Source organism: Anastrepha ludens, chromosome 3, assembly GCF_028408465.1.
Source record: "Anastrepha ludens isolate Willacy chromosome 3, idAnaLude1.1, whole genome shotgun sequence".
Taxonomy (NCBI): Eukaryota; Metazoa; Arthropoda; class Insecta; order Diptera; family Tephritidae; genus Anastrepha; species Anastrepha ludens.
In genome coordinates, this window is record NC_071499.1 from 129750618 (window position 1) to 129772044 (window position 21427).

Sequence of the window (21427 nt, forward strand, 5' to 3'; positions counted from 1 at the left end):
CGAAGACGGTGGATGACTTTTACGAAGACGCATTGGAGTATATCTCAGGTGAGTTGGAATCACGAAATTTGATGTACTATTGAAAAAAAGCAACAATGTCGCAAATGACATAGATATAAAAATGTTATTTTTCTAAAGCAGGTTTCATTTTCGAATCAAACATTTGAACACAGTTTTGAGGCAAAAGCAATACAAAAAAAAGTTACTAAAAATACAAAACTTTTTAAAATAGCTACGCAAGCTAGTGAGTTTTGTGTCAGACGTATTTTTTTATCTTGTTTTACAAAACTCTAATTGAAATATCATATGATATTCTTAGCTAATTTTGCCTACGGGTTAAGGGAAGCAAACTACTAACATATATATATAAATCACTTCACATATAAATTACTAAATAACCACGTTGTCAATGGCTGGCTCACAGTCTACACTGTGGTCCAACAGAGGTTTCACTGTACTTCAGATGCTCTGCCTTGACACAGCGTCATCTGCAGCCCATTTCCTTAACAAATTCTGACAATTCAGCTTTGGCATTTCACTGGTGGGGGTTGAAAAACTCAAAACTAAACAAATCGCTGAGAAACAATCTTGTCATATTATGAAAGCAACAACAACTACTGCAATAACAACAGCAATAACATTGCAAAGCAAACGGTTAGAGGTGGTGAACTGGTTTTATGCATACAAGTAAAGGGGCGGCAGCAGACGTTTCCCTGTCACCGATAAAACAAAACCCAGTTCGAGTTTATTCGTTTCAAGCGTAGCAGTGATTGGGGTTGAGCTGAGCGGCTGTGACAGCTAGGGGAAAGCTAACTCAAAAATAGGAAAAACTTGACGACTAAACACAAGCCACAGCGTGAACCAAACGAATTCGAACGGAGGAGCAGCAACACAGGAAGAACAACAGCAGTAGCAGTTGTGTTGTTGTGCTCACAGTGTGCAGTTCATTAGATATTTCTGTTATTTTCGTGCCATACTATCGAAAGGGACATCTTCTTTTGAATATCGGGTGTGTGTGCTTGTTTATATGTGTGAGTGTGTGTGGCCCCAAACGTTGATGGAGCATTGAGCCAAATATTTCATCACCAACAGACCGAATAAATAAAGTCGACGGACTGCGAGCGGCCGTGACAGGATAAGCAAAGCTCAACGCAGGCTTTTTTACGAATCGAATGTGGCAAGTAGCTTCTGTTGTATAGTGGCAAACTGCTAAACGAAGAAAGAGAAGTGTATTTGTGCGCCAGGAATATTACTGAAACTGGTGAGTGTGAGTTTAAGTTGAAATTTAATAAAATAAAAAAATTAAATTGTGTTATGAGAAATAGTGCTAATATATGAAACTAATTGGAATTTATTGTGCTTGAAAAACGCGCAGTTGGTAATTTTTATACTCGGCTTTTTCACCCTTTCCGGTTTTGGCGTTAGGCTTAACTAGTGTGTTATGCATGTGAGGTTTGGCTCAGCATACATACATACGTACATATGTGTTCATGGACATGTGACATATGGATGAGAACAAGTTAAAAAGGAGTAGTTCAGACTTCAGCGAATATTAAACAACAAATAAATTTATATTATTTTTTCTTCAACGAGTAATAATTTTATGTGGTTAATTTAATTCACTTGGCCGTTACGGTGGCGTAGATTTGCCTGTCGACGGAATAATTACATTTCTAAATGGTAATCTACGGCTGTTCTTTCAATACCCCTCAAAGTATGCCTTATCAGTTTGAGGCTGCGTCATTTAAGGCAGGATTATACGCCATATTGTGTTTTTCACACCGATTTCCTGCACATAAAAAGTCATTAGTTTGTTATCAAAGTTGTTGCTGCTCTTCATATAACTATGTACATACATTTATATATTTGCATACATATATTTATTTGTTACTAGCACCTAAGGTTACAAGTTTTTTCCATGACGCACACATACAGACATACACATTAACGCACACAAACAAACGGCATGCAAGTAATGCTGCATTACTGTTTTGATAGCTTTAGTTAGTTCTGAAATAGCACACGCAGCGCTCTCCATCCAATACACCCTTTCTAAGTCTGCCTTCAGCTAATGACTTCGCGCTTTCGCTTTTGCTCTCTCTTTGTCTCTCTATTATACCTATTTTATAGCTCAATGACTGCTCATCAGAACCAAAAACAGCAGCCTCGCCATGCACATATCTACCCATCCACTACCCCCCTGCTGAAGTGCTACAGCTCGGCTTTACATAAGACCCACCACCACCATTGTCTCAGCATTGCCGTTAAACTGCATTACGCTTCTCAACCAAGTTGGGTTCAACACATTCACTGCACTCGGCATTTGAAACGTGTCTTATGACTCGTCCAACAAATGGCTGTTGCCACCTCCCGAATCGAAGGCTATTTGCTTGTTGGCTCGCTGGCTGGCTTGTGTTCACGTTTTGAAACGCGTCGCCGATTTCGTGTTTGTATGGGCGCTTCGGCCACTCCTCGTTTTTCTCCCATTTGCTTTGCTGTGTCTACTTGGGCTTTCTTTGCGCTCAATATCCTGTCGTCATCCAAATGCTTGCCAATGTGTGTGTGCTCGAGCGCACATTTTAATAGTACTTAGTTCTTTATTTTCACGATTATGACATCAACTTGTCTATTTTACATGTCCACATAGAAATAAGTACGTAAATACGTAGAAAAGTAGCCATAAGTCGCTGCTGCCCCTGTGCTAAATCTACCCTATGAAAAGTGCCAGGTTTAGGTGGCGAGCGTGCTGCGCCTCAAATGAAGTTTGAGACCTTTCGCGCGCCTTGTCCTTTCTTGTTTGTTCTACTACCCACACCCATACACTTTTATTTACTGTCCCCACAAAACTACTGTTTATTTTGAAGTTCGCCTGCATTTTTTCATGTTGCCACTCCAATTTTTTTTGCTCGCCTGCTGCGTTCAATTATCCATCTGCTATTTGCCCATTCCCGCCCCTTTTGTACCTTTCCAATTCGTCATTTTCCATTTGATCTAAGGCTTGCCATTTAATTTCACTTCGATTCTTAGCTCGCTTTGCCAGCCACAGCTTTGCTTGTTTCTGCTTGTTTTGTTGATTTTCGGCTTCGGCGGTGATTATCCTTGTGGTTACCTTGTTTCAGGATTTGGTTTTGTTTTGCTCTAATTTCTGTTGCTGCTGACTACATTTGTGCCTGGTACAGCTTTTGACTGTCGTTAGGCTGTGGTTTTTTCTACGCAGTGTCTCAATTCTACCCATATGCCTCCTCGCTCGACATTAAATTGCTATCGATTAGTTTCAAAACGTATCGACTGCGGTCAGACTAAACCAAAATATACAGCGACTTAGTGACTATTATTTGCTCATTGTCCGGCTCGTTTTAGGCCAAAGGACAGTTGAGTGCTTCTTTTTTTATTTTTGTTTTTGCATATGAAACGCTATAATATAATTAGTAGCCAATTCGTAGGATTACTGGCATTTCAATGCATAATTAAATATGGGCTCGTTTGAGTGTGAATTTGAAGCGCTTATTGGCCCCGTTAATGGGGATGTTATAACTGTGCGAGGAAGGAAGTTAAGAAAGAGTGGTCTTAGGCCAGGTTAGGCGGGATGCTCTTAGAAATAATACACTTGATGGCCTTAAAAGTCCGTTATGATATACACGAAAGATTTATGCAGCCTTATAAAAATATAAAACCCAGAGGGTTGTAAGCCATTTCTCGATCCTTCTGTCGCGTCATTGGTGGATTGCGGATTTCTCGTAATATTCCAATACCTCATTACGTAATATATTACATATTGGCGCTGTGCTGCCATAAAGATTGTGAGGATCTACGACAGTCTTGTACATATTTTACCAAGCTCAAAAATCTCGCACTCAAAAAAGCTGAAACAGAAGTTTCTACTTATAGTTTCTGTAGTCTTTAGTCAGTGCTCTTTATCTCACAAGAGCATCTTGCCCGCCTATACCTGGCTTGTGTTCAAGAACATTGCTAAGCAGCTCTCACAGAGTGAAGCTTATAGGTTTTTAGAACACTTAAGTGTTGTAAAGTTTTGAAAACCTGAAAAACGAGGATACAATTAGATTTGCGGAAATTCCTTTTGCTTGTGCATCGCAGTTTGTCTTTTAAATCTACGGCTACTTTTGTTGTTGTATCGACATACTAAGTCTGAAAGGAGCTGGTTTAGGCTTTACCTTTCGGTGCCCGCTCGTGTATTCAAGCGCAAACCGTCTTATATGCTCTTTAATTGAGATCATAAATGCTTCGCATTAAATTTGGTTTTCTGGTGAGATCAGTAAACATTTCGCTCCTTTCCTTAGTGCGGTATTTTCAAAAGCCTCTATCCTTGTCCATTGAATCTGAAAGAAAGAGGGAGAACGAGTTTGCGAAAGGCTGTGCGCCTTAACGCTTTAGCAGCAGGAAGTAGATTTCACTTCATGTCTCTAAATTGCTCAGCTAGATTGGGGAAAAATACTAGGCGGTTATAGTGCTGATTAAGAGGAAGAAAACGAAAATTACCCACTTTTAGGTGCTATATGTACTCGTACACACGCTTCATTATTCATTATTCAATTGAAATATTATTGTTGTTTTTTTTTATTTATTCATTCTATCAATAACTCCTATATAAGATTTCGTGCAACGAGTCGGTTAAAGTGAGCATTTTCGTTCCCACAACTGTTGGTTCTTCATTACCGCAACAACTCGAATGTATATCCGGCCAAGAACTGTCATTCCAACAGCATTCACCGTACATGTATGGGCAATGTTTATGCCACTTTATGCCACTACAGCTACAAGAACAACATTTTAATAATTTAATGTTTCATACTTTTTGCAACAACAATCAATACTTTCGCATTGGTGCGACCCCGCAACAAAAAAAATAAAATCGAAAAAGTCAGAAAGTCAATATGTTGCACAAAAACAATGATGATGCACTTACATATAAATATACAAACGTACAAACGTAATAAAATAGCCTAGCTCACTTTTTTCGCTCTTCTAAGAACATTCGAAAAACACACAGCCTCGATCGCATAACGAATTGTGGCACGGGCTGTCTGTATCATTAGACGACGCTCGTACTTTTGTTGGAAAATCGGTGATTTAACATTTGTACAAAATACTTATTGTTGTTTATCGGCTCTCTATGAATGCAATAGCTATATGTTATAATTACTACTTTTGCTGCTGCTACTTGTACTTACTTACTGTTCGATTGTGCGCTTCTGTATGATTGTATGTGTGTTTGTATATCTTATACATGTTTTAAAAATAAACTCTTCGAGTTCGTATTTTATATTGCTTCAGCTCTGACGCTACACTTGTATGTGTGCGTCCATGTGTGTGTGCTTGACTTTGCTTATGGGAGTACCTTAGCATCGCATTGCCTCTGATCGTGTCTTCAGCCCTGATCATGGGTTGCTGTGTGTGCTTTTGGAAATATGCTTTTTCTGTAATGCGCGCATCGTACTTTTCCCAACTTGATTTTGAAACTTTTTTTTAAAGCAAAGTGGCAGCAAAACCAACACATAAGTACGTAGCAGCAACATTTGATGATCGTGCGGGTCGTCAATTCAATACGCAGAGGGTCGGCTCACCGTGACAGGGGAATTACACGCACACACTCACTCACTTACGTGGCTTTCCAAGTGTGTGTTATTGAAAATTGCATGTAGCAATGTTTGTGTGTGTGTAGTAGTAGTAGTAGTGGAAGTGTGCTGTTGGTCGCGCGGCGCGCTTATTCCTTTTGCCTTCTATGCTGGAGTAGAAACTCTGTGCCTTGCTCTGCATTGCCGTGGTGTTGCTTTGCGTTGGTTCGTCTGCGTCAAGTGCGGAGATGAGTTCAGATTTATTTATGGCTTGCTATAGAGACGTGTTTCCTTTGCTCTTCGTTTTGTTTATAAATTTATATGAGCCTTGTGTGCGTAGTGTGGCAGCAGTAGCAACAGCCGCAGCGCGGATGTTTTGAGGAGGTAATTGAACTGGTATTAAAATAACTCCTAGACAAACCAGAGTTCAATACCCATTTTTTTGTAATCTGGCAGCCAAAGTTCTGTCTTACACAAATATTTTTTTACCTTGTCCCGAAATAAGTAACTTTTCATAAATCGCTTCTGCTGCTTCTTACATATACATACATAGGTAATAAGTTTCGCATGTGTATTTAATTGTTTTCAATTCAATCATTCAAATAACTTCTGTCATTACTAATGTCTGTTTATCTAAATAGTTCAATATCTATTGCCTATAGACTCTTTAGTAAATGTTGTATATTTTTCTTTAAGCAAGCATTCGTTTTTCTAAATATGTCGGTATTTGTTACTATTTTTAGTCCGAGATTAGCAATCGCACACTCTTGGAAATTTTTCGTTGCACACGGCTTGCTCTCTTTGGCTTTCCCCCTTTCTTGTTTTTGGCACGCTCTGCCTCGAAGTCAGGCACATACACAGTCGGGTCGTTAGGCAGTCAGTCAGCCGCTTGGACGCTGAGTCATACGAAAGTACTAAATATATGTGGGGCCATTTGGTCTTAAAACGAAATGGTTTTAGTATTTATTATGCGGCCTTAATGGCACACATTACAAGTGACTTCATGTACAAATATTGTAAATATGTAAGTATGTATGTATATGTAAGTAGATATAAATATACATATCAATTAATTATAAGTATTTTGAGAATTTACGAATTTTATATGGTATAAGATCAATGGTGACAACTAGGCTATGCGTATATATTCAATGATCCATCAATGTAAGCTGAGCCGAAGTCCTATAACGAAGACGAACAAGCTTGGACTTATGTATGTACATATGTGGGTGCCAGAGCACTGTGGCGTCGTGCTACTCAACCAATGGTATCAGAGATTATTATTGGTCCCAGCTTTACAGTAAAAATAAGATTGATCCGGAACTCCATACACATACAGGTAGCGCTGGTGCAGCTTCAACACCTGCGCAAAAACTAAGTACTTCCCGGAAAAGCCGCACAGCGTGGTAGTGAAATTCTTAAAAAAAAAGAAGCTATATAAGAAGCTACCATGGGCATAATAAACAATTCTAAACATGTTTTTGGTTTTGCTCAGCATTCGTCAGTAAGTGCTTTCCTCCCCTCTCTCCATACATATTGGCAGTCTTTCCTTTCACGTTGCAAATACAATGGGCATTGATGTCTGAATACTGGGGTAATCTTTAGTGGCGCACAGACTACCTTAGACGCCATTATTTTCGTCATATGGAGTAGATTTGATTGCCTTACGGTTCCTATTAAGTAATACATAATCGGTAGTTCCGCAGGAATGAGTTGTGGTAGAAATTAGTTAAGTTTGGCGGATTAAAGTTTTGACCGGTTTTTTTATGCATTCCGTTCCATAAAAATATGAATTGTCTCTCATCATTGTGCTTTCTAGATTGAAAACTGTGTAATGGCAAAAATGGGTAATACGGGTTTTGAAGTGATGCACTCGAAAGGTGTGAGTTTTACGAAAATATAAACGAAGTAATCCACCTCTAAAGTACTGCACAAAAGTATTTGTAGTCACCGAAGGTCCTATTTGCTCTTGCTAGGAATAGTTGCCACAAGTTCACAAAGGAAATATTCAACTGGGCGAGTTATTTGGTATCCGCCTAAAGCAACAAATGGCTGTAGAGCCGTATACGTAGAAGAAGATGTTAAGTTTGAATCCACCAGTATTTGAGTCTTCTAAATGGTATAACTATGGAGCCCAAGCCAATGTGCGGCACAATGTGCTTACGCCTTTTTTCGTTTGGCACAAGAATAAAATATTCGTCAGGCTTAGTTAAATGAAACTTTGAAAAGCTCAACGTATTGTGGGTAATACATAAGTATGACTTGCGAAAGCTCGAAATTGGTATTCAGGGATATTATCTCACGCCCTATACTTGAAACCACTGGAAGCAACGAAGTTGAAGTAGAGAATCGTGAGGTGTCGAGCTCGAGTAAACTTATCAATATACAATTTTATGATATATATACATATGTTTCCTTTTAACTTCTAGTGGAGCATAGATTGTCTTTTGAGCTCAAGTTCAAATAAACCGCCCAATAGGCTTTAATCACTTAAACATTAGTTTTCCTTCCATGATATTCAACTTTCTTAACGTGTACGCCGTCTTATGTATGTATGAATTTCAAAATAAGCTATGGCCCAATAAAAATTACGATAGCTAAGAGGATTTGTTTAGCATATAAAAATTAGGAGCTTAGAACTGCATCTTCTTTATTGATCCTCAGTTCTTAAAATTGAAAAATTCAACTTAAAGTCTTTATAAACTCAAGTAATACATATATAAGTATATGTGTGTAGGTGTCTCCTTAAGCAAAAATGTGCGCATATACTTTTTTTAATTTGTATTGGCTTCATCGAAATTACACAAAGGTTTTTCACGAAGGAAATTGAACGCCATTTCTAAAAGGCATCGTTCCGACCAAGCGCAGACAATTTTCAATGCTCAGCGTCAAGTTGAGTTAATCTTTGTGATTTAGTGCATATTCGCATAGCGACACGTCGATTGCCTATGTCTCAGTGCCGTGATTTCATTGAGTTTTCAAAACAATCCAAATCATCAATAGTGCAGCATGTAAGCAGTTCTTTTGGCTGACCTGATCGCAAAGCGACGAGCCGTCCTCCCACCCACCGCTTTTCCGCTACTTTGGGCGCTCGCCCACATTAACGTTCTTCAAATACGCTGTATTCCTTTGCTATGAATTGTTGGTGAAATAATTTTCATTAAAAATAGAATTCAAACATCGTCTTTGTACGAGCACAACTCTTAGGCTAGTCTGTGTTCTGTCTTTGAACGCTGTGCACGCGTCTTTGTCGTAATCGTTGAGGTGGAAGTACTTGGTAAAGCAGAGCACGGCCAGGCAAGACAAGACAAATAAAGCATTAGTGAATCCATGCATTCAAACAAAAGTAAAGAAAACACAATTAAAGAAAAATAAAACTGAAGAAAATATTCGATCCATTACTGATCAGGCTGAGCAAACGCCACTTGTAACGATCGGTCAATAAAGTGATTAGAAAAAGTAGATTTTTGCGGTACATAGACACGAAGTGTGAAGCGCAGAAGCGGAGTAACAGCCATAGGATTGCTGTCATTTGGCTATTTTCATAGAGGTAAGATCATATCACGATCTCAAACAGGCCACCATATGCTGTGTGTCTTGCTGCTTTTGGCGGATGTGAAAATAAACAATAGTTCAGCAATACGCGAGCACACAAACACGCTTACATTTACAAACGTTAGCTGCCAGCGTTGGCGTTGCATTCTTACGCACCGCTCACAACAACGACGACGACTTTCTGCGGACTTTTCAGTTTTCCAATTTTCCGATTTTCCTTGTGGCCTGCTTATACGAAGACGTAACAGCCAGCCAGCCAGCAGCTTTTGGCCAACCCGGCCTATCCACACACACACGCACATGTCTGCCAACGAAATTGCTCTCTCACTCTCTTGTGCTCGAAAACACACTCACACATTGCGTGTGTCTGTGCGCGCGATTCAACCAACATCTTCTTGCCGCTCTTTTGTGCAATCGCGTTCCCGTCCGCTTTCGCTTGAACTTTTTGGCCACCACATCTTGGCGTGAATTCATTTCGATTTAATTTTAGTCCAAGGTTTAAAGCGTTAGTGGCTTCTGTGCGCGATCGCTCGTTTGTTCGTTCGGTTGATGGGCTGGCCGATCAACTGCTTGTTCTTTTTACTTGTACACCTTTACAGGCGCTCCCACACACCCACATACACATACATACGTTCAGTTGGTGGCTGCTTGTTTGTTTAAATTGACTTCTTGGTTGCGTATACGCGTGTTGATCAACAAAAGCGAAACGTAAGCAGTTCGCTTTGATTTTGAATCAGAATTTCGAATTTGTTGTTGGCTGGTGGGTGTGCATTGCTTATGAGTTGGAGGAGGGGTTAGAACATGGCAGCAATTTTGAGTGCACATTTCGAAAGCGCGCGGTAATAGATTTAATTCCTGGTATGTACGGCTGTGAGAATTTTGTGAAGGGTGTTTTGTAATTTATGAATTTGGTTGGAAAAAAGGTATTAATTTTTTGCTATATTTGTATTCAGCCGAAATTTATAGATTTTTTTTAAAGAAGTTGCGTAGCACTTCTCTGAAGCATCTACGGTTTCAACATACTGAGCAGATAATTTTTAATGTTGGTCGTCTAATTATAGATAGAAAATGCGCTGTGGCTACTTCTGGCTCTTTCTCTCCAATGCGCAGGCTTCTCAAATAAAATCGTCTTTCATTAGACAGAGTTAGATTTTAGATTTGAAATTTTTTACGTTTCTTATCCTTATTTTATGTTTTTGGAACTTATTTAGTTTTGAAATACTGAAATTAATACTGAAAGTCCCAACTCTCACCTCGGCAACAAATTTTTGCTTTTATGGTTTTTCTAAGCTTTAAGTTGAATATTTAAATGTGTTTTTGTTTTATTTTAATTTTTAAATCTCTCCATTCCAAAAACTAAACATTAACAGTCTCCAAACCACTTCAAAATTCTAAATACTTTTTTCTAACAAATTCGAAGATAAAATTATCCACTTTTGTAACTTTTTCTCAAAGCTCAAATACTATATATTTTAAATTGTCACAGTTTTTTAGCTCTCCAAATATTTTTTTTTTTTTGCAATTTCTAAGCTACTCAATCTACCTTTAAGACCTTTTAGAACTCAACATTTTTTTTTAATTATAATATATCTCTCGTTGAAAGTTTTAAGTTTTACCATTAAGAAAAAAAACCTAATTAGTCTCATCACTTCTTTAACCCTACGCATCTTCTTTGTGCTATTTCTATGTTAAGAATCGTGTTTTGTGACACTTCTTAAGTTAAAATCTTATTTTATTGCTTTGTGAAAATTCTGTTCGTTAAAAAAAAATATAAATTGTCTCCACACCTGTTCCATTTTTAATTTTTTTGTCAATGAACCCACTTTTCCAATATTTTTAAAGCTGAAAATTTAATTTTAATTATATTTTTATTGAAAATTTTAAATCTCATCATTTCACAAAGAAAGCCTCTCAACTTTCCAAATATTTTGTTTGTAACTTTTAGGTTAATGAATCCCTTTTTGCGCCATTTCTAAACCTCTGCATTTATCTTTAATGGTATTTTTTGTTGAAGTTTCTGAATCTCTCTATTTCAAAGACAAAACGTAAATGGTCTCCCTTGCTAACCTAACGAAATTCTATTTGTACATATTTTTGTTAAAAAAAATTGAATACATATCTATTGAAAAATTGCCCACTCACTGCTTTAACCCGCGCTCCATATCAAATAAAAAAAATTTAAATGTAAACAAATATAAAATTTTAATTTATTGTAATTTTTAATTTTAATAATACTTTCTGTTCTGTTTTTGCCTTCTGTGAAAAACACTTTTACCAATTTTATTTCTTGAGTGCCCTCGACGAGTTGCAACTAAGCGTTGCTCTTCTCTAGTCGTTCAGATCGCGCAGATCGAAAAGTTGAAACACATACGGAAATTCGAGCTCTGCCATCCCTTTCGCTCACTTGGACTTTTCTTGTTTATGATTTTGGCTTGGCCAAAAATAAATTTCCCATTTTCCGCGCTACAAACATACATATCTAAATACATATTATATATAAATAGACATGTATACTCGTAAATGTAGCTTCAGCAGCGCTTTTCTTCGTATTTTCGAAATATACACTGCTGCGTGTGTGTATGTATTCGCATAAACTGAGCTGAATTCTTGGTATTAAGAATATTCGACTTGTATGTATTTCCGCTTGAAAAATATTTTTGAGTCAGCCGAGATGTTGAAAAGAATTCGTGTGCGTAGACATTTACTATACATCGTATCTATACTTATATACATATACATATATACGTGCATATCGTATACAAGTATATATTGTTTATGGCTTTTCTCTCAAGTCTTTGAGCTGCATTCTGCATAATAAAACGCATGTATGCACTTTATTTTTATGTTTTAAGTAAAATTAATTAAAAATTTAGTGTGTTCTGGGTCTAATAGAGCTTCATGTGGAATGCTCATAAAAAAATATACCCAAAAAAATTTTGGTTTAATAATTCTGAGTACAAAGTCACGTTGTTGTGATTGATTTATATTGAAGAAGGATTTTTATTGTTTAATTGAACTTCGTCTAAGCGAGTTGTTATTACTTGCTTATTATTTCATACCCCTAACATATATATGTACAATTCTCAACAGGCTTATAAAATAGCGAAAATGTACTCCACTTTAAGATTGTAAACAGGTTCTTAGTAATGGCAGCCAATTACGCCAGCTAAATTTTTTTAATGGAAAAAAGGGTAGTTAGGTTGGCTTGAAGTAGCTGTCAGTAATTTATATCGGCATCTCGCCAATGCTCGCGATTGGGCCTATTGTCGGGCCATTTAAATCATGCCCCACCTCGCATTGGAACCCATACGTGGAGTAAACGAATTTGAGAACAATTGCCGTATACTTAGCTAAGCTGCATCCCTCAGATCCTTGAAGCATTTCCATTGCAAAAAATTCTAAGCAAATGCTTCTAAGTTTCTAACACTCCTCGTTCCTACAGCTTCTGTAGAAGTCATCAGAGTTACTCTCAGTCATTCAATATATCTTGTGTTGCCGATGCTCATCAGACTTATGAAGTGAATAGAAGGCTCGAAATATAGTTTCAAACCATATAAGCCCATATTTGACAGCTCTATCAGGTACTCCGCAGGGGTTGCTTCGAACGACAATGGCAGGCTTTATTCAGCCTTCTTTCTGGCATCAAATGCCCACCCGACGAACCAAGTTCTGAGAAATACTTTTTGGGTCCTCAACGTGCAATAAATAAACACTATCACGAAAAGATAATAATTCGATTATAAAAAATTGCTTGTATTAAAAAATTCTGCCAAAATTTTATTGCTTAACTGAGACTATAGTTACAAAATTCAATGGGCTGTATACTAGACTTAGTCGTTCATGTCCAATAAAATATCGATGTCAGTTCGAATGCATAATTTTTTGACTTACTATCGTCAGCCTAAGTATCATACAGATTATACATACACACATACTTACATAAGTAAAGCAAAACTTTCTTTCCATAGATTAAAAACGCTGTAAATATAATAATTAAGAAAGCCTGATTTGCTTTGGTTTTTATGCCACAAAAAATTTAATCGCTGCTGCTCTGCCGATGTCAACCTGCAATGGCGACACCTTAACCACTATCTACACAAACACAAGTAAAAGAATGTATGTCTATAGATACAGATAAAAAATTAATAAAAATATGCACAGAACACTGGCTTGAGTGCTTTGGTTGAAGCTCAACACTTGCGACATCAAAACACACAGAGCAGAGGGGCGGTGAAGGGTGAAGTGAAATCAGAATTGTTATCGGTTCTTATCAGTAGATTCACCTGTGTGTGCACGACTTTACAGGTAATTGAGTACTATGCACACACATACACACAAGGTGTATGTATACATGTGGCTGTATGCGCGTCTTTGCATATATTGGTGCAATTGTGGCTCATCGTCAAAGCCATGCGTTTGAACTCGTATCATTTCGAAACGTAGCACATTTACTCTTAACTGTAATAACTGTATATAGGTATATTTGCTGGGTACTTAACCAGGGATTGTATGTGTGTGTATATATATGTTTGCATATTTGTTTAATAGAGAAGAAAAGCTTATAAAATAACAAAATACGTGGCCTCAAAACAAGATAAAGACTTTTTTTATTTTTTCGAGCCAATTCTTTGGTTATTGGTGTTTTTGTATCACACTATCTCGAACATAACATTTATTACAATCAAATGAAGTTACTTCATGTCCAAGTAATTCAACAAAAAGCCTAACTCCTAGTGGGAATTGATTGAAGAGTTGTGAATCGGTTTAGAAAATTTCAAATATTTTCCATAGTGAGCAAAACAATCATTCAATCAGCAGCAATTTTAAATTCGCGCTAGGATTAAATGAATTATAAAACTGTAAATCAGAGAGGGAAAAATTTCGCTGAACATTTAATGAATGTTTTTAATGTTGTATAGATTTTCAAACATTTGTTGTAGGACTATTAAGACATGTTGCTTTTGTTGGGTATGCATTTTATTTTTTTACAAAAGTAACAAAAAAAAACTTTTATGAAAAACATTGCAAATAGTGTAAAAAAACTGTCTGTGCCAAAACTTTTTTGACGCACTGTATATTGGAAACCCCTTTAGTGCAAGGACATTTAACAGTATTAGTATCATATTTTTCAAAGTATATGTGAGCGTTTAACCATATTTTTCAGCATCTCTTGTCTCAATCACCTATAAAAAAGACCAACTTTGGTTACGGTGGCTCTTTGGAGTCCCATTTAAACTTAAGCACTTAACTTTAATCCTAATGCTAAACTTTAATCACTCTAGAGTTGGCCTCAGAGAGTTGGTCTCTGTGCGTCTTGAAGTTTTGTTGGAACACAGTGGCCTTTGAACTATAATCTTGCTCTTCGAAGCACAATCCAAATTTCCTCCATCAATCTAGCTACCGGCATGCCGAGGACGAATGCTTGCTCATTGATAGTGCAGTCCATAGTTAGAGTTGAAATATCTCTCTCAACGCATGACCTTTTAATATAAACTATTTTGAAACACATGCGTTCCATGGCATGGCACTTCACCTGCTACTTACACTTGCTGAAACATTCAACAATGGGCTTCACCACACAGCGCTTTTGGAACCGCCTATCAGGCTATCAGCGCGCTTCAATCTTATCTTAAACTGTGCTGTCGCGGCCTGCGTATTTGTTTGTCTACTTCACAGCGATACTTACATATGTATGTAGTATAAAAATGTGTGCATATAAACTAAGTATAACAAATATAGACTTCAGTGCGTACAAATGTGCAGCTCTGACTCAGCTCGCTTTGAAGCATAGTGGCTATCAGTTGATATAGCCTAATTTAATTTGTTTCCTTCACTCCACAGCAGTAGCAGGTATTTTCACACTTGCCGCTATGTCGCAGCGTCAGCCACTATTAGGGCAGTTTGAATGGAGGAGGGCCGCTGTAGTTGGCGCTTATGTCTGGCTGTCTGCCTACTATTTGTTAATCCTCCCGTCCCTGCCAAGTGTTGCAATCTGAAGTACACAGTTGAAGCGCTTTGTTTGCGTACCACAATAAAATCTTCTATTTAGTTTAATATCAGTTTTCAAACTGGACTTGAAGCGCGTCTTGCAGTGGAAAACATATTATATACATATGCATACATATATCTGTAAAAAATTTATTCAAGTAAAGTTGCAATGCCTTGCTACAAAATATGTTCTAATTAGTGCTTTGTTTCACTTGGACTTTTAAGCTCTACATTGTCTACTTTGTTCCGTACAAAAGTATGGATTGTAATAGTCAGTTATTCGCTCGCAGCCTTTAACCGTCCTCACAATGCTTGCCACCTCATTCATACACATACATACACACACACCTTACACACTGTCGTATCAATTGCGTGGCTTGTTTGCATGCTGTTAATTTTTTCCATCTATTCGCTAATGATTAATATAGGGTTAACATGAATTTTTACTTATAAACAAACAATTAAAGCTCGTGTGCAGTTGTATATGTACGAGTATGTGTGAGTGTATGCGCGTAGGGCTTCTTACGCCGCGATTTCGTCGACTTCAATTTGAAGATTAGATATCTGTCGCCAATATTCGAAATGTAAACATGTATGTATGCATGTATGTATGTATGAAAGTCTATTAGGTGTTTTTTCAACCGTCGCTCTGTTCACTGGGGTCAGGGCGTAAGCGCTGGTGTTGAGAATAAATTTCAATTGTATCAAATTGTGAGGGCAAATAAAGACAGGTATTTATTATTTTTGATATCAAAGGTTTTCTTTATATATGGTACAAAAAACAAAAATTAAATATGAAAAAAAAAAAAAAATTGGCCGAAAACAAAATAATGATAGTATCAGTAGTTGTTTGGCAGAGCTCCTCCACCAATTCGTGATTTGCTTCTTCATGTTGTTCCACAAATGGAAGGGTCTCCAGTTTCATGGGCGCTTCCAAACGGCTGATAGTTTTTTATGAGCGTATTTTTTCATAGCAGTAATTGACTCGGAGGTTTGCCATTGACTGCTGAGGGCAACCGCTACTAAAAAACCTCTTTCCTTAATTTGGGGCCTACCGGGTCCTGAAATTTACCGCCTCCATACGGCAGATGTCTATTAAAAGCTTTTTCATAGCTGTAATAAAATGTAAAAGTTATTCCATTTGCCCTGAAGGGAATTCCACTGAGTTCCTGCCATATTTTTGAGCGCGCAGTGTCAGCATGCGAAATTTCGAAAATTAGGGGAGAAGCTGCGCCAAACAATTAACCAATTATGTAAATACTGCTAACAAGGAGTCTTCTGCCTTTTACACTGCACATTTACCTCTTTTTACGTTTTTCGATTACTCTACCTCTCATTGCCACATATCTATGCCTCGTGTGCCGCCCGCTACCCTTCACCAGCGATTTAAGCGCGTCATTCCTGCCAGTAGACCACGGCTAATACTTTGCAAGCAAACAAATGTATACATTGAGCCCATTAACGCTAAAAGTGGCAGCGCTTGCTGTGAAGGAAAGTGTAGGCGAGAGATAGTGGGTAAAGTTCGGAGACACGACAAAGTGGAGTACAACGCAGACCACAGCCTAAGCTCGGCGAAGCTACAGTTCGCCCAAAACCATGCGAGCTTATCATAAAACAAAAATCGTTATCATTATCGCGTCCGACGATATCGCAATGCTGTATGTATCTGTGTGTGTGGCCTGGTTTTGGTTGCGAGCTCGAAACGATTGTCTGGCCGTTTGGCCGCTTAGTTGCCTGTCTGCCTAGTTGTTTGGGGCTAGTTGAGTGGCTGAGTGTGCGCTGCGCCCTGCTTTGGTTTTTTGTCAAAGGTTTATTAATTAATAACCAAAAAGGCAAAAAAGCGCTCAAGAACGCAACGAAAATTAAAGCAAACAAACGTACCAACACACGTTAACGTTTAGTCAGCGGTGTTTGTGTAAGTGGCTACGTGTTTATGTGTTTGTGGTTGCATACACTTACAAGTTTTTCCACGGTTTTATCACAAACTCGGTCTACTCCCGTCAGGCGGCTATCAGTCATACGTGCGCTGGGCCGACTCTAACAATCCAGTCCACTTCACTCTGCTCGCAGCTCAACACACACGCTGTGCTAGCATTTTTAATAGATACTTTATTAAGCTCATCGCGCTGATTTGAAAAAATCCAATATTTTATCAACCGATTTTCATGATTGAAATAATAATAATAATTGTATTGGCATTTCCTTGTGTTTCATTTCATACATGTACACCTACTACTTCGCTGCATTGGGTACTCTACTAATTCAGCAGCTTCAAGACGTCTCACAAAAAGCGTATGAAGATGGAGAAGACTCCCCGCTACACGCAACGGGAGCGCAATATGGTGCTGGGCTTCGCCGCTCAATACAAGGACGTCATCGAGAATAAACGTACCGATGCCGAATCGAATCGGAAGAAGGACGAAGTTTGGCGTCAAATAGCAAAGGAGTTCAATGCACGTGTCTATCATCAACGCTCGTCCAAGCAACTACGTCAACTATATAAAAATATGAAACTGCTGTTGAAGAAGGATCTCTGCGGCGAAGGCAAGGGCAATCGCACATTTATGGATCTATTGAATACACTGTCGCAGCAAGAATCGGTCGCACAATACATATCGGAACAGATGTCGCCGAACGGAGGTAGTGGTATTGGCAATGGCGGCTATGACAGCAATCGACAGCACAAATACGACGATGACTACGATGACTCAAAGGTGAGTTCAAAAAAGAAACAAACTAGCATAATGATAGGGGTGTGGGGGGAAAGGGTATCAAAGAAAATTGGGTGCAGAACGTTGGAGGTGAGGTGCTTACTTGATGGTAATGAAGTGGATAGTAGTGGATGAAAGCGGGGCGTAGGGAGCTGATGGTGTCATGGTGTTATGCGATTGATAACAAGTGCGGTTTACGCATAGGACAGATTAAACTGGGATATGCAATCATTGGGTACATCTACGAGTACTAGAAACTGCGGGTTGCGTAAATGTGTGGTTGAGGGCTCCTTGTATGGATAGGTGTATAAATATAAGCAATCAAACAATATTAAGAAGGGATTGAACAATTTTGGTTATTTGGTTTTTCATTAAAGAAAATTTGAAAAATTTGTGAGCGGACTTAGGCTGGTATTACAGTATTGATGATTATGATTAAAGTGAAGTTTTGAAAAAAAACTTTACTTTTGAGAACTTATTTCACTCCGCCTATTCAAACGCGACCTAACTTCCAGCTAATATAGTTTGTTTGGTCACCTGACCATTTGTTTTTTGTGATTTCGGCAATCCCTTTAATCAGGTCTTTTAAACGATCTATTATCGGTAATTGTATGACAGAATATATGTCTAGTTCAAAACATTAATTACCTCTCCACTAATGCCGCACTATTTTACCCTCCCTTAGAACCCCTTCCCGCAACTCGCTTCCCTCGCCTACGATGGCATGGATCCTGACGTGATTGTCATCAAATCCGAGGACATCAGCGATAATGACCAATCACAGCCGCCGGAGGATATGGACGACGACGATGGTGACTGTCTGAGTTCGAAGGATATACCTGAGGTTTGCTTGGAGGAGGAGGATGATGAGATATTCGCCACCGATTTGCGTCAATCGACGCCTCTTCAGTCATCACACGCGTCGCAGCGCGGCTCCTTTGCTTCGAACGCTGCGCATCAGCAACAAAATGGTTCACAACAACAACACTCCCAACAACCCGAAGTAACAATACAAAATGTCGGCGGCATACGCGTCGGCAGCATCGGCAGCTTAGCTAATCTCAAAGCGCTGCAGAATGGCGGTAACAACTCTGCGCTTAGCATACCGAACAACAACCATAATAATGGCAGCAGCAATAATGCCTCCAATAGCAATGCACACAGCAACCACAATGGCCGACATACGCCCAGCACGCGCCAGCAGGTGAGCGCAGAGCAACAAGCTGCTCAACAATTGTTACTTAATGGCCTTGGCTTAAGCGCAGTGCACCCGCCGGAGCCGCCACTGCCACAGCTGCAACGCGCCACACACACCGGCAACAACAATAGCAACAATAGTCTTATCAATAGCACGAATCAGCTGTTGCTGAGTCTGAACGCAAACGCTGGATATGCTGGCATGCACAAGAGCAGTCACAGTCACAGTCACAGTCATAACCACCACAATCACAATCACAACCAACACAATGGTCATGGTAATGGCGCTGGCGCTGGCGGTCTGCACAATCACAGCCATAGCAGTAGCGGCAGCAGCAGCGGCCTTGGCGGCATGCATGGTGCCAATAGCCGCAACAACGACTATCTGATGTCGCTGGCGATAAAGGAGCGCGAAAAGAAGATTGACTTGTTGAATGCGCAAATTGATTATTGGAAGACGTTAACGAAGAAGTTAGATGCAAATGTGACGCACAATCCAACACCAGCGTGCCTCTGCCACTTTCCCGGCAAAGTGAATGGACTTCAAACTCCGACGAGTAGCAGCTAGTCCGACACGGAAGAGGAGGAGGAGGAAGAGCGTGAGACGAGTAAAGCAGCCGAAAATATAGCGGAGACGGTTGACGCCTGTGGTATGATTGAAAATGATGCAGCTGCTTTGGGCAACAGTGCACAAGCCGTGGCAGCAGATGGTGTGGCGGCGGCTGGTAAAATTGTAGAAAATGAAGCGCGCAGGGTGGGCAAAGCTGAGCTCGAACTTGCGCCGTTCACAAGCAATGCTACCATAAGCGATACTTTCAAATTGGCGGCAGAGAATTTCGAAATTCTCGAGTTAGACGCCTATGCGGAGGAAATGGAATTCGACGATGCGGAGGATGTGGCATGTCTGCTGGTAAAAATGTATAAATAATTGCACAACGTCAGCTGTAGAACGTGCAGCTACAACAATGCGCGCACATCTAACCGTTAGTTTTAGTTAATAGGCCTATGTATTCGTAAGTTTTAACGCATCAAATGTCTTGTGTTCATAATTTTTTATGTTATGCGTTTCCTAGTATTTGTGCAGTTATATTTTTATTATACAGTATTTTTTTGTGGAAATAGATTAATTTACTTTGCAATTTGTACTTCATAGTTTATAGTTGCATGTGGAAAAATTTGATTAAAATATAAAATGTACAAATATGGTTCCTATCTAGTCCTTTTGTCATATAAGAATCGGAAAACCAAAAACCAAAAACAAAAAAAAAAAAACATCAAAATAATGGTCTATAGAAATGCAAATAATCTATTTTTGCCAAACCGAAAACACAAATAAAAATATGTAAAATTTCAAATGAAGCTACATATATTTAAAACCAAAAAACTACGTGAAGTTGCCATTTTCTTGTACCAAATAATATATAATTTATTAAACATATTTGAATTAATAATTTTTTATTAGTCTTAGAGCTAAAATAAATTATTCTCACCACTGTGTAGTAAGTATTGTAAGTAAATGTTGTGTATTAAAAACAACTTTGATGTTCTGGTGATGAAGATCGCATCTAGCCTTTAGAATAATAAAACTACCAGTAACCACTTCATTCGTGCCCATATGAACATATGTATACATATCTACATGTATATATAAATAGAATAAAATAACTAATTAACTTGTGTACTTAAAATTGCAATTTATTTATAGATTTAGTTAAGGCTTCTAAAGAGCTTCAGTAGCTATACATTTTTATTTTCAAATTGCGTAACACCAACTTTTCATGGATTCGTAAATTTTTCATCTACAAGTGTATTATAAAAGTTTTGCTTGAATACAAATTGTAGGTATGTACATTGTACATAGATATGTAATTATTTCTAAATACAAAAACTTAATAAATATTTGTGTATTTTGTTTCTTATAAAGAGGTTGCCTAGTCATAAAAAGTATGCATATACATTTCTGCAAGTGTGTAAACTTAAAATAAATTTAGAACAGAATTGTAATATAAATACTATACATACTGCGTTGTGTACAATAAGGAATGTGAATATTTTTTTCTAAAAAAAACAATAAATTTAAACTTTTTCGTATTCTAGTATTTATTTCATGTAATGGATATGTTGTTTTAGCCTATGCAAAATCGTGTTTTATCGTATACTGCTCATTTTTTAATAATAGACTTCATATCACAATTTGAGGCATACTGTGGTAATAATTTGTTTGTGTCGGTTGTTGACTTAGCTAACAAGTAAATGCAGAGAACTTAAATGAATTCTCGGTAATGTAAGAATAGGAGATTTTGCGATTTTTCTTCAAAACTATAAACATCTTTTAATTGGAAAAGAATATATATTAAAAATGATTTAGTCAACTCAATTGACTTTGCTTGCTTCTGCTTAAGA

General features: G+C 38.2%; 1 protein-coding gene across 5 annotated transcripts; it reads left to right on the forward strand.

The window, feature by feature from the left end:
* The first annotated feature begins 594 nt into the window (after positions 1–594).
* On the forward strand, positions 595–20633 carry LOC128859234 (probable serine/threonine-protein kinase DDB_G0282963). Of its 5 annotated transcripts, XM_054096063.1 has the most exons (4): positions 595–1261; positions 6317–6597; positions 17383–17830; positions 18513–20633. In XM_054096063.1, the coding sequence occupies exons 3-4, from the start codon at positions 17411–17413 to the stop codon at positions 19590–19592; spliced, it is 1500 nt and encodes a 499-aa protein (XP_053952038.1). In that variant the 5' UTR covers positions 595–1261; positions 6317–6597; positions 17383–17410; the 3' UTR covers positions 19593–20633. The 5 variants fall into 5 exon arrangements, with proteins under 5 accessions (XP_053952038.1, XP_053952035.1, XP_053952036.1 ...); XM_054096060.1 differs by lacking the exon at positions 6317–6597 and having other exon boundaries at positions 596–1261; XM_054096061.1 differs by lacking the exon at positions 6317–6597 and having other exon boundaries at positions 596–1261; positions 17386–17830.
* The last annotated feature ends 794 nt before the right edge of the window (positions 20634–21427 follow it).